The sequence below is a fragment of the Myiozetetes cayanensis genome, unplaced genomic scaffold (genome assembly GCF_022539395.1).
Source record: "Myiozetetes cayanensis isolate MyiCay16 unplaced genomic scaffold, myiCay2020 scf31, whole genome shotgun sequence".
Lineage (NCBI taxonomy): Eukaryota > Metazoa > Chordata > Aves > Passeriformes > Tyrannidae > Myiozetetes > Myiozetetes cayanensis.
The window spans coordinates 2,897,135-2,913,851 of NW_026087533.1; the positions used below are offsets into that span (position 1 = coordinate 2,897,135).

At 62.6% G+C, this 16,717-nt stretch overlaps 2 protein-coding genes across 2 annotated transcripts; both read left to right on the forward strand.

Moving 5' to 3' along the window:
• Positions 1–362: 362 nt before the first annotated feature.
• ID3 (inhibitor of DNA binding 3) lies at positions 363–2,270 on the forward strand. The gene is made up of 3 exons (XM_050326596.1): positions 363–976; positions 1,154–1,225; positions 1,687–2,270. Exons 1-2 carry the CDS (start codon positions 656–658, stop codon positions 1,208–1,210), a joined length of 378 nt encoding a protein of 125 aa, XP_050182553.1. The 5' UTR covers positions 363–655; the 3' UTR covers positions 1,211–1,225; positions 1,687–2,270.
• A 6,506-nt stretch (positions 2,271–8,776) lies between these two features.
• LOC126645556 (transcription factor E2F2-like) lies at positions 8,777–15,753 on the forward strand. The gene is given in 7 exon segments (XM_050326095.1): positions 8,777–8,959; positions 14,011–14,098; positions 14,269–14,488; positions 14,578–14,736; positions 14,907–15,021; positions 15,269–15,638; positions 15,641–15,753. Coding segments are annotated over 7 exon segments (1,248 nt in total).
• Positions 15,754–16,717: the final 964 nt, after the last annotated feature.

Consider the following 16,717-nt stretch of genomic DNA (forward strand, 5'->3'; position numbering starts at 1 on the left):
GAGAAGCGGATTGAGGAACAGGGCGGCACTAATTTCCTTAAAACTGGGAGGTTGGAGGGGGGGGGGATCCCCCATCGTCCTGCCTAAAAATAGGGGGGATTCACTGGCATGGGGAGGGGGGCAGTTGGGGGGGCTGGTGTTGGGGTGTCCCAGGGGTTTAGGGGGGAATCCCCCCGCGAAGAGGGTGGGTGTGGGGGTCTGGCTATGAGGTGGGGGACCTGCGTGGTCGTGTCACCCCCGTGGGGCCGCTCTGGCCACCAAGGGTCAATTTTGGGGGGCGGTGTGGGGGGGGTGAAGTTGAGGGGGGTTAAGGCTTCATTGAGATACAGGGGCGGGGTTTAGGGCTTAGTTTACATTAAAAGGGGTGGATTAATTGTTATTTTACATAGAAAGGGGTGGGATTTGAGTCAATTTGAATGCAGGGGGTGTGACCGAGCCCTGCTGTCTATATAAAGGGCTGCGCGGGGCCGCCCCCTCCCCAGTCCGCCAGCGAACTCTGAACGTCTCAGGGTCCAAGGGGTGACAATCCCGGCGCTCACAGCTCCAGGCTTTGGTGGTCCCGGTACTCGGAGGTCCCAGCAGAGCCACAGCCGCCAAGACAACCCCCAGGCAACCCCCCCTGTCCTGCGCCCCCAGCCCAGCTTTTGAGCCCACCATGAAAGCCATCAGCCCGGTGCGCTCCGTGCGGAGCTGCTACGAGGCCGTTTGCTGCCTGTCGGAGCAGAGTTTTGCCATCGCCCGGGGCAGCCACAACAAGAGCCCGGCCTTGGAAGAGCCCATGAACTTGCTGTACGACATGAACGACTGCTATTCCAAGTTGCGGGAGCTGGTGCCGGGCATCCCGCAAGGCACCAAGGTGAGCCAGGTGGAGATCCTGCAGCACGTCATCGACTACATCTTCGACCTCCAGATCGTGCTGGAGGAGGGGGCCAAGGGCCGCGACCCCTCATCCGAGGCCACCCTGTTCTCCCTTAAGGTAAGGGCTGTGTTTGGGCTGGGGGGGTGGATGTGTTGGGATGGGGGGATACGTGTTGGGATGGGGGTGATGCAGGTCCCGGGTGTGTTGGGGGTGCCCTGGAGCGGTGGGGAAGGGGGAGGAATGGGGACCACCCGCCGCCGGGGTGACCCTAAGCCGTGTCCCGTCTCTCCGCAGGCGGCCGAACTCGCTTCTGAACTCTGCTCCAAAGACGAGAGAAGTCTGTGTCACTAACGACTCCTCCATCAGGTGAGTGTCCCCACCGACCCCCCCGCCGCCATCTGCACCCCATCCTTCCCGTACACCCCATTGCAGTCGCGTACCGACCCCCTTTCCTTCAGCCCCCAGCACCGACAGCAGCCCCACCAACGCGATCCCATCTCCCCTCCCCAATCCCCCTCCACCTCAAATTTCCCACCACCTGCACCCCAGTCCACTCCCCAACCCACCCCAGCATCCCCAGGGCACTGATACCGACCCCAGCAATCCAGCCCCCAACCCCTCTCCCACCTGCACCCCTGTCCCCACCATCACCCACCCACCCTTCAGCATCCCCAGGGGACCCCTATCCATCCCAACAACGCCTTTTCCCGGCTCCCACCCCCCTTTTCCCAATCCCCATCCCCAACCCCGCTTATCACCACACTAATTATCTCTATTATTTTTCTCCTCCCTCCCCCTCTCTTCTCTCCCCTCCCGGTGCCAATTAGCAAACAGGCAGCGAGTGTCGGTTCCTGGTTCGTTATCAGCCGGAGGTAAATAGCAGCTTCCTCCGTGGCGCCGGGCTGTCTGCGACCTACCGGCCCCGGCATCGCCTCCCCCGGGCCCGGGCACCGCGGGCGGGGAGCGGCTGGTCCCGACCCCCCCAGCTCTCTCCACCGCCAGCATCCCACCCTCCCCTTCGGAGCTCAGCGGCCCGTCCCGGCTTCGGACCCGAAGTTTTTAATCGAGATTATTTTTAATGATAGACTGATGATGGAAGAGAGAGAGGAGGTTGTCTGTATATTTTTGGATTATAGCAGCGAGTCCTTTTTTTGTAAAGGTGTTCAAGTGGGACGGGGAGGGCGGGATTGTTTTTAGGGGGGTTTTGGGGAGGGGGACACACACACATCCTCGAGTATGAACCAAACTCTCTGGGGCCGTGGCCTCGTGTATTGTGGAGCTCTATACTAGAGTATAACTTTTTGTACCTTTTGTGCAGGAAGGTGAATTTCTGCGAACATGCCTTGTATTTGCTTTATAAACTTTTTATAAAAGTTACCATTTTTACATAATAAAAAAAAATTCGTTTTGACTATTCTTTTCTCCTTGGGGCTGGAGGGAGCCGGGGGGTGCACCCTTGGGTGAGAGAAAACAAGCCCCCCCCTCTGTGGGTGGGAGCCCCCTGAACTCGGATGGGAACTTCTAGGGTTAGGGCAGGAATCTCTGTAATTGTGTAATAGCTTTGAAATGTCAGCTCAGGTATGGGAGGAATTAACCCTGGGCTGCCGGCTCCGGGCCGAGGTGGCTGCCAGCTATTTTGGGTGCTGCGCTGCTTATCTGATATGGAAGCAGTGGAGACGCTGCTGAGCCCCGGGGACCATCTGGAGGTGTAGCTGCAGCCCCGGGAGGTGGGGGGGAAAGATGCTTAGCGCTTTTTTTCCACTTTCTGCCTTGCAAAAAAAGGGCTGCTTGGTGCCCTGAGGCTGGATTTGATCTTCTCTTGGGCTGGAAGGGGGTGACGCTGTTCCCCCAGGATACACCCCCAGGGGATGGGGGGTTTCTGGGCTGCCTGTGCTTCCCCAGGTGGTATCCAGAGCACATTCCCTGCCTGACCTGATCCCCCCTCCGGGGTCAACACCCCAGGGAAGGGGTGTTGGGAGCAGAAATGCCTTTCCCTCCCCTTGGGTAATGCTGCGGTTTCCCTTTGGCCCGGGAGCAGATGTGACCCCCGGCCGGCTCAGCTGCGGAGCCGGATCCTGCTCCCTGGGGAAGGTGCTGGCCTGCCTGGGATGGAGTTAAATTAACTTCCCTCCCACCTGTAGCACCATCATCTTCACCCATCCCCTGTCCTGGGCTCTGGCTTTGCTCGGGCAGGCATGTGGGTGCTGCCCTGTGGCATTGGGGTGTCCCTGGGGTGCTGCAGCATCACTGGGAGCCGGGAAAATGGGAAGAGGGGAAGGAAGGCATGGGGGTCTTGGGGTTCAGGGTGGTGCAAAGCTTCCCCCCCCACACCAGCTGCAGCCTCCATCCCCCTGACAGCCAACATGAGCCCAGGGTGCAGCTGGCACCCATCAAACCCTCCTCATCCGTGGGCATTTCCACAGGGAAAAGCACCACGTGGAGCTTCCAAAAAGCACCAGCTGGTCCAACGGGATCACCAACCCCTGGGAACATTCCTCCCCCCTCTCAGCTTGATGTCCCCAGGCTCCCCGAGGGCAGCACCCTCAGGTACCCACGGGTGGGGTGGGATGGGGTGGCAAGGGGGTGTCTGGGCACGGTGGGAGGCAGGTGAGGGTGTCCATCCGGAAATTTTGGTGTCTGGGAACGGAGCTGCTGCTGCACTGAGGCTAAAAATAGGCTTTTGCCATCGCCCCTGGCTTTTGGCTCTGGAGGAAAAGCCGAGGGGTGGGTTAGGGGTGAGTGTCCCCACGTTCACCCCGGTGTCCTGGTCCTCCAGCTGCGCCAGTGCTGTCGTGCCAAAGGGATTTGAGTGGGAAGGGTGGGAAAAGCGCCCTGGGAATGAGCCAGGGGACAGGGATGGGCCTCGGTGGCTGCAAAGTGGGGCTTCCTGCAGTGTGAGCACCCCAGGTCCCAGCGAGTCCCTCAGTGGAGATCCTGGAGCCGTGGGAGCATTAATGAGCCCAGTTTGGGTTACTGGGAGAAACAGGGCCAGGCACTGGTGGGATGGGAGAAACCAGTTCTGCTGGGACTTTCTGGATGGAAACGGCGCTGGAGGGGGACTCCTTCCCCCGGGGAGTGGAGGTGGCCCCTGTCTCTGTCCCCTCCTGGGGGTCAGGGCAGGGGATTCCCTCGGCCGGGGCCGGGGGCTGTGGGGTTTGGCAGGGTGAGGGTTTGGCGCTGCTTCCCGGGAAGCCTCCCAGGGCCGTCACCTCCTCCCCCATCGTGGATGGATCCCGGCGCCTTGCCCGGAACAGCCACCCTGACATTCCCAGGCCCTGGGGATGGCCTGGGGGTGGGGGTGGGGGGGTGAACAAGCCTTATCCAGACCCTCACTGGCTCCCTGGACTGGGCTGTGGCGTGCTGCCACTGCTTTCCTTGAAAAACCTGATTTAAAATTAAAAAAATAAAAAAAAAAATTAAAGAAAAAGGGAGAAAACCCCCACAACTAAAAATAGCTGCCAGGGCTGGGATTTACCCCGGGGGGCAGATGGGATTTATCTCGGGGGGGGGTGTGGGGAGATAGAATCTACCCCCTGGGGCAGATGGAATTTGCCCCATGGGGTAGATTTATCTGGGCTGTGGTGGGATGCCAATGCTTTCCTGGAAAACCCTGAATTTAAAAAAAAAAAAAAAAAAAAAGGAAAAAAACCACACACACAACTAAAAATAACCGCTGGGGCTGGGATTTACCTCGGGGGGGGCGCAGCTGGAACGGGAAAAACACCCCTGGATGAGCAAACCCGCCTTTGCTTTTATCCCCCCGCCTCCACTGCTGGGGTGCAGAAAAGAGGATGAGGAGGGCAAAAACTAACCCCGGGGGCGGGGGGGGTGGGGGTGAAGGCCGAGGGCGGCCCCGCCGCGGTGCCGGTGGCCCCTGGGCCGGCTCGCTCGCCTCTTGGCAAGCGCCGGAGTCTGATGCAATCGCCGCGCTGACGGAGGCGGCGGTTCCCACCTGTATTTGCCATTGTGTGCCCGGAGCTGTTTGCAGGTGTTTGCTGGCGCCGCGCTGTCTGAGCCGCACTTCCCTCCTCCTCCTCCTCCTCCTCCTTCTCCTCCTCCTCCTCCTCCCGCGGCTGCCCCGGCCAAGGCCTGGCTCCCCCCCGGACCCCCCCGGGCGGCTCCGCGCCAGCCGCGCTCACACGGATGCGGCACACGCGTGACCTTGGCCGGGCGCGCTCGCGAGTGGGGCGGGGGCGCGGGGGGGCGCTGGAGGAGGCCGATCGTGGGTGTGCACATGTGTTCACACGCGTGTGCGCTGCTGGGCGCTTGCACACGCGGCCACACTGACACGCGTGTCTGGGCGCGCTCACACGCGTGTGCGGGTGTGCACTCGTGCCCGTGTGCGTTCGCACGCACATGTGCGCTGACACGCGTGGATAGAGACACACACGCGTGTCTGGGCACACTCACTGTGTGCTCACACGCGTCGTGCACACTCAGGCATGCACATTTACACCAGTGTCTGTGCATTTACACGCGTGCCTACACTGCCTCCCTTTTGGGGCACTCCTGCAGCTCCTGCGGCCCCAGTGACGGTGTCAGGGGCTGGATCCTGGCCGTGGGTGGGGGTGAGTGGGTGACCCCATCCTGCCCGGCACGGGGTGTTCCCCGCACCCTCGACGCTCTGCCCACACCCCACGCTGTTCCAGTTCCCACGCCAGCGCTCAGTGGGGAAACTGAGGCACGGGGTTTCCAGTGCGGGAAAGGTGTTCCCACCTCCCCCCGCCCCCTTCCAGATCCTTAAATTTCCTCTGGCACCCTCCACCCCGGCGGCTCCGAACTGCCAGGCTGGGAGGGCTCATCCTGCAAACCAAGCTGAGGGGGGTGGGCTCAGCACCCCTTTGGCAGGAGCTCCCGACAGTGCCGTGGGATTCCGGGGAGGGCTATTCCTGCTGTCTCCCCATCCCGTCTGGAGACCACCCGGTGTCCTGGCAGCCACCCTGCGTGTTCCTGCCAGCCCTCGCCTTCCCTTTCCCACGGGTGACATCGTGACTCTGCCACGGGGGGACCGGGGGCTTCACCCACACCCCACAGTCCGCCGTGGACGAGGCTCCATCCCTCTGTCCTTGTCCTCCAGCGTCCCTCCACCCCGTGTCCATCCATCCTCATGGGCCCCGGGGTGCCGGTACCGGGGCCGGGGCGGTGCGGGCCCCGCAGCCGCGGCTCGCTGCTGCCGTCTCCAGGGCACAGGAGGAAGAGCCCGGCTCGGGGAAGGACCGGCACCTCCTCTGGTGTTCGGGAAGAGCTGAGACCTCCTCTGCTGTCCCTCGGGCAAGGACCGGGGACCTCCCCCGGTGACCTTCCCCGAGGAGGACCAGGACCGGCTCCAGTGCCTTCCCCGGGAAGTATCGGGATCTCCTCTGCTCCCCGCACCCAGCAAGTTCCAGGATCTCTTCCAGTGTCTCCCTCAGGAAGGACCTGGACCTTCTCCAGCATCTCGCCTGGGAAGGACCAGGACCTCCTGTGTTGCCCCCAGCCCAGGTACAGGGATGTGTCACACTGGGCTGCTGGGCTTGCTGGCCACCTGGTGGCCCATCACCTGCCCCCCTGCACAGTTGTGCCCCCACCTTGGGCAACCCTTGCACCCTCTCTCTCCTGGGAATATTCCTGGGGAAGGAATATTAGGGGAGGGGGCCTCATTTGGGGTCCATAGTGCAGCCTCAGCCCCCTGCTCCTGGGACACCTCCCTCCTCCTCCTCGTGGTCTACCTCACAGTGAGGTCCCTGATCCCTAAGCTGAATATCCAGAAGATTTTCCAGATCCTGAGGTGAGCCAGGACAGGGTGGTTGTACCCCAAAGCCTCTGGTGAGCCTGTCTTGATCTGAGCAGAGATTCAGTGGCCCAGATGTGGTGCCCCCATTCCCACATGCTGGATCTGCACTGGGAAAGGCTCTGCTTTTGGAGGAGTTGGGGGCACAACCTGCCACCCTGAGCCCCCTGAACCCAGGCCCTCCCTGTATCCCAGTGTCCCTGTTCCAAGGGTCACCCACTGCAGCCAGCCCAAGGCAGCCAAAACCATGGATTTATCCACCCTGCTGGGCATGGCCTTGTCTTTGTGCACTGAGATGGAGATGGCAGTTGCCTCCTTCCTGCAGGGGGGAAAACGAAGGTCTGGGTGGGTTGAGCTGCCAAGCTCAGCCGTGCTCCTGGCAGAGGGACACGGTGCCCAGCCGAGGTGGCATCGCTGCTGCCAGGCCTTTTGTTGTGCCTAAAAACCCCTGTGCAGTGGGAGGCAAATGCCTGCCCTGGATTGGATGTTCCTGGCACGTTTTTGGGTGTCCCTTCCAGCTGAGTTGGAGTCTGGAGGTCTGGTGTCTGTCCTCATCCACAGCAGAGGCCGTGCACGGCGTGTGTGTCCATCTGTTTGTCTTCCAGGAGGCTTCTGGGCAAGGAAATCCATCTCTGCTCGTGGTCATCCCCATCCCAGACCTGGACACGGGGTTGGCTCATGCTGGAGAGGAGAATGAGGGAGAGGAATGAATGGATGGAAGCAACCAGGTGATGGAGAGGAACCAGAGGATGGAGAGGAACCAACTGCTGTGGCTCAGTGTCCTCAGCAGGATTAAACTGTGGGGTGTCTCAGTGGCCTTTTACTGGTCCCAATAAGTCTCAGTTGCCCTCATTCAGAGGTTTGCCACTGCCTCAGTGACTTCTGTCACTGCTGCACCCTGAAATACCCCATGGGCCAAAATGGGGGCCCCTCACCGTGTCTTTCTCCCTCCCTTTTCCAGAAAGACCTGGTGCACACCAAGGAAATACTGGGGTGGGGGGGGGGACACAGGTGACATTGAGGGGTGGGTTGGGTGAATTTCTGAGAGTGAACCAGGGGCCAGATCTGCTCATGCTGAGCCCCTCTGAGGTCCCTGCCCCCACAACAGCACTGACCCCTGCCTGCAGGGTGGGGGGGGTCCCAGACAGCCTCTGGCTGGTGGCCCCCAACATTTTTTGTCTCCAAAGAGGCGCCCCACCCTGGGGTGCTGCAGCTGGGGGTGATGGGAAATGAGGGGAATGAGGATGGGGGAGTGATGGGCATAGGGAGGCATTGGGGAAGGAGGGGTGATGGGGCGGGGGGGGGTCGCGGCCGCCAGATTAGAACCCGCCAGACTGAGGGGGGTGTGTGTGTGTCTCTAATAAATAAATAAATAAATGACAAAAAAAGAATCCTAGCCGCGATCCCCAACACCGATGACTCCCCACCCCAGGTGTCCCTCCCCATCCAAATGTTCAAAATAAGGCTCCACCCCCTGATTTGCATACAACGACCACGCCCCTTTCCTCCCTCCCGCGGCCGCGCGGGCCCTTTAAGGCCCCTCCCGCCGGCGGCAGGGAAGGGGCGGGGCCTGAACGGCGACAGCCAATCAGCGCGCGGCGTTTTCCGCGGGAAATCCGAATTTCGCGGGACGGGTTTTGGCGCTTAAAAAAAACCCGGAAAAAAAAAAAAAAAAGAAGAAGAAAAGAAAAGAAAAGAAAAGGAGCGATCGGGCCCCGGCGCGATCGGACGGCAGCGGAGCCGGGGTGGGGGGTCCCGGCACAAGGCGGGGCCGCGCCCCGGCCCCATCCGGCCCCCAACGCGGCCGATTTTGGGGGCCAAAAGCGCTTTTTTTGCGGCCCGTTTTGGCGGCATCCCCACCGCGTTGCTTCTCTGCGGGTTTTTCGGGTTTTTTGGGGGGGATCGGCCGATGGCATCGCCCGCCGGGCCCCCTCCCCGCTCCCCCAAAATGCCGCGGCTGAGATTGTGACCCCTCTCCCCGGTGCGGAACCGCGGGGTGTTCCTGCCCCCTCCCCCGGGCCTGGCTTCTCGGAAAGGACTTTGCAATGCTGCGGCTCCCCAGGGGAGTGTCCCCCGCCCCGGGGAGGGGGGGCACCGCCCTCCCGGCCCCCGCTCCCCACCACCACCCGAAGAAGGCCATGTCGGTGATGGGCTCCTGCGAGCGGGGAGCTTCCAGCATGGGCAGCCCCCCGTTATCCAGCGGCTGCTTCACCCAGGTCTACACGCCGGCGGCTGTCAGCGTCCCCGCTGCGCGCAGGGGGTGTTTCTATGACACCCCCCAGGGCCCCGAGCTCAGGACCCTCGACTCAGCCTCGGCGGGACGGCTGCCGGTAAGGTGTCTGCACCCCCTCCCCACGCCGGGCATCGCTGCGGGGGCACGGGGGGCTGGGGGTCGAGCAGGGTGGGGAGGGAGGGGTGGGTGACCCCAGCGTGTGCAGCCCCCTCCCTTCCAAATTTTGCAGCTGATACTGGGGGTCTGCACCCCCCTCCAAGGTGTCTTTTTGTGGTGGGGGAGGGCGAGGTCTGAAATCAGGAGTCTCAGTGAAATGGCTCAGATGTTTCCCAACTTCCCCTCGCCCCTGCGTGCCCGCGGCTCCGGCTTCCGCTTTTCGGCCTTTTTCGGCCCTTTTTCCTTTCTCCAGCTGGCGAAAAGTCCGGGTTGAGCCTCAAAACCCACCCAGGATTCCCAGGCCCTTCGCGAACCCCTTTCCTCGGTGGGGCAGCAAGGGATGGGTGCAGGCAGCAGAGCCCCTGCCTGCTGTGGCTGGGGGGCACCGGCCCTGCCCTCCGGCTCTCCCCCCTTCGGGGCTGTGACCCCCGGGGCGGGGGGACACGGGGCAGGGCTGGTTCAGCATCGCTGCCCATCCCTGGTTCCTGCCCGTGGCTATAGCAGGGCTTTGATGACTGGTTTTTTTTTGGGGGGGTCCCATCCTCCATGGGTCACCCCAAGGCTTTCACAGGGACCCCGTTGCTGGGAGCCGTGTAGGGGGGTCGCTGTCCCGTGTCCCTGTCACCAAGTCCCCAAGGGGGTCACGGCTGTTGCTTGCAAAGCCCAACGCCCCTAAAACAGGGAAGCTGAGGCACAGGTCGGGCGCTGGCCCCGTGCCCGGTTTTGGGGCGCACGGGCGGCTCTGCCCAGCCTGTCCCTCCTCCCGGAGGGCCCCTGCAGAGCCCCCCGGCCCCATCGGCCCCGCTGGCAGCTGGCATTTAATTCCTGCCCGCCCCAGCCCGGGCGCAGGTCCAGCCCTCACTGTGAGCCTCTGTTCTCCCCGGGCCCTGGGAGGGATCCCAGACCCCGCTTACTCCCATTTAGTTTTTTCAAGGCTTGATTTATTTATTTATTCCCCCACCTTCTCCCCCCCTTTTCCCCACTCCCCGATGCTCGGTGCCAGCTGGGGACATGGCCACAGCGGGGGGAGAGGGGGTGTCTTTGCTCCCCTCCTTTGTGCCATGGCTGTGGGGTTGGATGGGGCCGTTTTGAGCCCCATCCAGGGGGGCTTTGGGACCACCTGTCTCCTCTCTGGCCTCTTTGTCTCTAAACCGTGTGAGATGCCACATCCTGCACTGCCAGGGGCTGCTGTTTAAGGAGACACCATCGGTGCTGACGCCTCCCCTACAATCACCCCACAGACTCCCAGTCCTATCGCTGTGGAGATGGTTTTGGGCTGACGGCCCTTTTGTCATGATCACCATCATCATCATCACCCAGGAGATGCTCAGGGTCCTCCTGCCTGGTGCTGTCCCCTGGATGGGGTCTAGGGGGCTTGTGTGACACCTGGGGACATGAAATGCTTGTCCTCACGTGACACTTGGCATCAAGAGGTTTTGGGCTAATGGCCTCTTTGTCATCACCACCATCGCCATCATCATCACCACCCACATCGGGAGATGCTCAGGGTGTTCAGCTGTCCCCTGAACAGGGCCTGGGGGCTTATTTGACACGTGGGGACACAACAGCGCTCCCACATCCCCCTTGGTGTCTTGCAAGTGGCGTTCCTGCCTGTCCCCATCCCATTCCCTGCTGCCATTATCCCATTCCCGGCACTGAAGATCCCATTTCCAGCCCCGGCGCGGCACTTGCAGCCCTGACAGCTGGGGCTCCTGCCCCACACACCCCGTTTATGGCACAACCTTTGTGTGCAGAGCCGAGGCAATCAGATAGTGAGCGTTTCCTCCCAATTCCTGAGCAGGGCAATCGCGGCCGCTCCCACCCGGCACCGTCTTTGTGCCTCTGGAATGATCTGGGGTCACCTGGAGGAGCCCATCACCCCACGGGAAAGCAGGATGGGTTATCTCTCGTTGTCCAAAACAGTCCTAAATTTCATATACTCGTTGATCTGAGGGTTCTGGTGTAGGTAAATGCGTTGTCCTCCATGGAAAAATGGGTATTTTGGAGTGTTTTTAGTCCATGACAACGCTATCCTGAGTGTTTGGGGTCTCCATAGGGTCTGTGGGGTCTCTGCAGGGGCTCGGGGCTGTCCAGGAGCACCAGAGGGAGGGGTGTCTGTGCCATGGGGTCCCAGCTCTCCCTGCTTGCTCCGTGCCAGGACAAAGGTGTCCAGAGTCCACCACGGTTTCGGTATGACCTGGCAGGGCCGAGCCACCCGTGCAAAGAGCACCCGAGGGTGGCAGTCCCTGTGGGTGCTGGGTTGGCAGGAGAACCTGCTCAGCAGCACCCCTGGATTGCACAGGGGTGACACAGGGTGATCCCGTCCCACCTTGACCCCATCAAGGGGTTTTTCTGCATGGGCAGGAGGAGGGAATTTTTGGGGGTGGGGATGGGTGGGGAGGTGGTGACTTTGTGCTCTTTGCCTTTGGAGGGGTTTTTTGGGGATCTGGCTTTTACAGCCTTTATCTCGTCTCCACTGGGGAATGTCCTGGGAAGGGGCTGTGGGAGGGGATGGAGATGCTGGCTGCACCCTGGAGTGGGGAGCAGTACCTGGGATGGGGGTTACTGCCTTCCCCCCCAGCGCAGGGTGCTCCCTGCACATCCCAAGCCTGGGATCAACCTCCCACCCTCCCTCCTCCAAGTTGGGGGGGGTCCGCATCCCCCTGTGCCCCCCCTCGTGCCCCACCAGCCTTGAGCCACCCCAAGGCAGTGGGGGCTGCGCCTTGGGGGGGTTCTGACCCAGCAACCCCGTGCCATGAGCAGCATCCTGATCCAGGGGTGCCCCGTGGCCCCCCCGGCAGCTCCGGGCGCTGCGTTCCCACGCCCCCGTGGGGGCGGCGGGGCTGGAAAAGGGGAGGGGACGGGGAGGGGAGAGCCCCATAAAGGGCCGGGCAGGGCCCGGGCAAGCCCGGGGAAGGCAGAGGGTGCTGTTGAAAGGGAGGGTTGGCAGGAGGAGCCCCCCGCGGCCCCCCCGGGGCTGAGGGATGCTCTGATGCTTGGGCTGGGCGCAGGGTGTAGCCCCTGGCGCCAGGGCTGGGCCGAGGGCTGCTTGGCAGGCAGAGCTGGCAGGGTGCCCAGCCGGCCCCCCCCGGCTTCTTTACACCCCCCCAAAATTTGAAGTTGAGCATCATTTCCCACCCTGCCATCCTATCAGAGGTGTCCCCATATCCTGAGATGTCATACTGGGTGAATGGCGTGGTGGGGGCCCTGCTGTGCCCTGGGGTGGTTTTTGGGTTGGTCTCCCCCCCTGCCACCTGCTCTGGTTCATCCCACCCTCCCAGTGCTGGCAGGGTGCTGGGAGCCCCTCGCTGTGCCCCGCTCAGCTGTCGTGTGCCTAATCCTGCCTGGCTTGGGGGGGGGGTGGCAGCTGGGGCACAAGAGGGACCCCCTTGTCCATTGTCCCTCGCTGGGACACTCAGGGTCCTGCCCCTGCCACCCCCACCCCTCCAAATTGCACACTGGGGGGGCAGGGGTCTCTCTTCCTCCCCTCCTGCACAAGGGGAGGGGGAGGTTGGAGGTGCCTGGGAGCACTGTGGGCAATCCCTGCCTCAGTTTCCCCACAGCTGGGGCAGGTGGGGTGCAGCTAAGCCCCCCCAGCAGTGAGGGGAGCACATGTCAGCCACAGCCATCGGTGCTGGAGGAGCAAAGGGGTGCCAGCAGAAGGGGTGGGGGGGTCAGGGTGATGCCTCCTCCCCGTGCTGGCAGATGGATGGGGTCTGATCCGGGGCAGGTGTTTCCCATGCACTCGGCGTTAACCGTTGGGGTGCCGGAGGCTCCGGGGCGGATCCGGGGGCAGGGGGCCGGCGATGGAGGCAGCCTTCGCTGGGAAAAACCTGCTCGGGGAAGGGTGGGAGGGAACAGATTCCCACAGGAGCTCGGGACCTGCCTGGCTCCCTGGGGGGGCGGAAAACAGCCCCCGGGCGCCTCTCCCGCCGGCCCCCTCGGGTGGGAACGCGCCGAGGTGCCCAACCCTTCCCCACAGAGCGGGGTGTGCTCCCCAGGGAGCCGCTGTCGGAGCGGCACCCAGCCGGCACTGGGACCTGGGAGCCATGAGGGACGTGCTGGGAGGGACCCTGTGGGACAGCCCGGCCTGGGAGCAGGTACTGGGAGGGAATGGGATGGGATGGGATGGGATGGGACTGGGGAGATCCTGTGGGACAGCCTGGCCTGGGAGCAGGTACTGGGGGGGTTGAGATGGGGCTGGGGGGCTGCTTTCTGCTGCTGAGCTGATGTGTCCCCCCCGAAATCCTCCAGTGCACATTGAGGTGTGTGGGGGTGTCCCTGGGGATTTGTTTGGGTTGGGAGTGGTTGGGTGACACCCCCCTCCCCCTTTTCCCTTCTCCCCAAGTGCTGCTGGGGGGTCCCTTGGGGGCCATTTCAAGGAGCTGCTTGCCCTGGTGTGTGGGGATCTGTGTTTGTGTGTGTGTGTGTCCCCTCCCAGGACCCAGTGCAGCCCCCCCAGCTTGCCCCAGTTTCTCTCCAGCTGGGTGCACGTGCCTGGGGCACCCACAGGCCCCATGGGGGCTCAGCCTGGCTGGTCCCAGGTGTGCTGGTGGCAGCTGGGTGTCCTCGGCTGCCTCAGCTGTGACCCGGGGTGAGAGGAGGGGGGTGAAACCCAGCTGGCAGGGTGGAAAGGCGAGGATCCGGCTCCGGAGCCTCCGCGTTCCCAGGGCTCAGCCCCGTGGAGCTCTGCCAGGAGCTGGGGGTGAGGGGAAATCCCAGAGGGTTCCTGGGGAGCTCTGGGGTGGGCAGGAAGCCACATGGGGTGGATGGGACCCCCCATCCCCTCCCGTCCCAGTTCTCCCAGTGGCCCCTGGGTGCTGCTGTGCCCCTTCCCAAAAGGGATTTGGAACTGGATGAGCCTCTTGCCGACACCTCCCACCACAGGATGTGGCACCCAGGGCTCTGTTGATGACCCCGGGGGGGAGCTCTAGGGGGCTCACAGGGGTGTCTGGCTCAGCCCCAATGCTGAGTTTTTCTCTCCTGCTCCAGGCCAAGAGGAAGCTGGACCTGGAGGGCCCCGAATTTCGCACGCCCAAGGGGAAGGGCCGGACGCTGGCACAGCTCCCCAGCCCCAGGAGTAAGTGGTGCTGGGTGAGGAGGGACGGGGGAGGCATCTGGGAGAGGAACACACCCCACTTCTCTTCCCTCTTAGAGCCATGTCCCCTCTAGCACCACCCAGTGTCACCTCCATCCCACATCCCCAACTAAGGAGGGGACCGCTGGGGTTGTCTCCTGTTTCCCCCACAGCCCCCAAGTCTCCCGGGGAGAAGACCCGCTACGACACCTCCCTGGGGCTGCTCACCAAAAAATTCATCCGCCTGCTGAACGAGTCCCCCGACGGCGTCGTGGACCTGAACCGGGCGGCCGAGGTGCTGGAGGTCCAGAAGCGCCGCATCTACGACATCACCAACGTGCTGGAGGGCATCCAGCTCATCCGCAAGAAGTCCAAGAACCACATCCAGTGGATGTAGGTGGTGCTGGGGGTGGGGTGGGGGGAGACGTGCGGGGCGTGCTGTGGTGTCACCGATGTCACCCGGGTGCCATCCCCGCTGGCAGGGGCACGGGGATCTTCGAGGACGCGGCGGTGACGGCGAGGCAGCAGGTGCTGCGGGGGGAGCTGGCGGAGCTGGCCAGGACGGAGAGGACGCTGGAGCAGCTCGTGCAGGACTGTGCCCTGCAGCTCCGGCAGCTGGTGGAAGACGAGGCCAACCAGAGATATCCTTGCTGGGGGAGATGGGAGGGAGGAAGGAGCAGGGGCTTGGGGAACCCTCTGAGCCTCTTCTCCAGTTGGATTCCCCTGGGCTTGGGGGGAATGTCTGGAGGGATGGGGGGGTTTGATGTCCTGCTTGCAGCCCCTCTTTTTCCTATACCTCGTCCCTGCCCACGCTGGCATATGTCACCTACCAGGACCTCCGTGCCATCAGCAGCTTCCAGGAGCAGACAGTGATCGCTGTGAAGGCTCCCCCAGAGACGCAGCTGGAGGTGCCAGACTTCAGCGAGGTGTGTGTGTGTGTGGGGCTGGGGTGTGGGAGCTGCTGGATCCACACCATCCTCGGTGGGCTCCTCTGGGGAACCAGCCCAGCCTGACCCTGGGTGGTTTTGCGGTGTCCCCCTGGGGCTGTTTGACCCTGAGCTGGTCCTTTAGGGGTTGCATTGCCCTGTGAGGACCCCTCATGGCTTGGGGGCTGTGGGGTGGGATATGGGACACCTTCTGGGTGCCCCCCTGAGCCTTGCTCTGCCCCTCCAGGACATCTTCCAGCTGCACCTGAAGAGCACCAACGGCCCCATCGAGGTGTACCTCTGCCCAGAGGAGATCACAGAGGAGAGCCCCACCAAGGACCACCCCGGCCCCTACGCTGCCACCTCCCCACGGGACCACCCCATCCCCCTTTCCCCACCAAACAGCTCCAGACCCGCCCCACAGCTGCCCCACGCCACCCCCCAGGGCTGGGGGGGCACAGGGACCCCCTCCTCGCCCTCATCTCTGCCTCTCACCATCCTGGGGGGGCCCAGCTCGCTGCTGGAGGTGGAGCCCGGGCTCCTGGGCTCTCCTGCCCACCTCCTGCAGCAGACAGAGGACCAACTGCCCTGCACCCCCTCCCACCTGGACCTGGGACCCTTGTCGCCTTCTCGCCCCCCCTGGAACAGGACGATTATCTCTGGGGGCTCGAGGGAGAGGGTGTCACTGACCTCTTCGAGGCCTACGACCTGGGGGACCTGCTGAAGCCCTGAGTGTCCCCCCAGGCCCCACTGCCTTCGTCCCTGCTGGTCACTTGTGTCCTGAGCACATGGGGTGGCTGGGGAGAGTGGGGGGTGTTGGGGAGTGCTGGGTTTTCTGAGTGTGCTGGACTCTCCTCACTCTGCTGGGCTGGTGATCACCTGGGGCTGTGGTTGCCCCAGAGAACCATCCAGGTCCCATCCCGGTGTCCTCCCAAAAAGCTGTGGGGTGCCAGTGCTGATGCTCCCCACCATAGTCCCCTCCCACTACCCTGGAGGTGCTGGTGGACTGGGGGTGCCTCTGGGTGCCCCAGGTGGGTTTGGGGCACCCCTTGGGGGCAGAGAAATCCCTGTCCAGAATGGGCTGTGTCATATTTTCCAGTTGCTCCCCAGTTAAACTGGTTCTTCAGGGTCATGACAGGTCATTTCCCCCCACCACAGCTGGAATATCCTTAAAACAACCATCCAGGCAGCAAAGCTGAAGTCACCTTTGGGTGATGAGAGGATGAAGCTCACGAGGCTCCAGCAAATCCCTGGCCAGGACACTGAGCCATATTCCCTGGGGAAGCTCCCTCCAGCCTCTTGGAGCTACTGGTGCTGGGAGTATTGAAACTGGAGTGTACTGGGAGGAGGTGTTGGCCTGCAGAGAGGCTTGGGAAGCAGCACAGGACAAGCCCTTGGACACAGGGCTTTTAATTGCAAAAATATCCATAATTATTGCACTGTATTATTTATCTGGGCCCTCCCTTTGGTGTGGGGCTGGTGGGGGTCATGGTGGGGGGTTGGATTTGTCAGTGGGTTTATTTAAGTTGTCCTTCCTCGGGTTGTTGGTGCTCCTGCAGTTTGGCTTGGAGGTGGTGTGGGTGAGAGTGTGTTTTGGCTTGGAAAAACTCGTGGCACTTGATGTTTTCTGCCCGGGAGGGGTTGAAATAAAATGAAATTTCGGAGTTTAGAAAGGGCTGTTTTCCTCTAAGCAGCA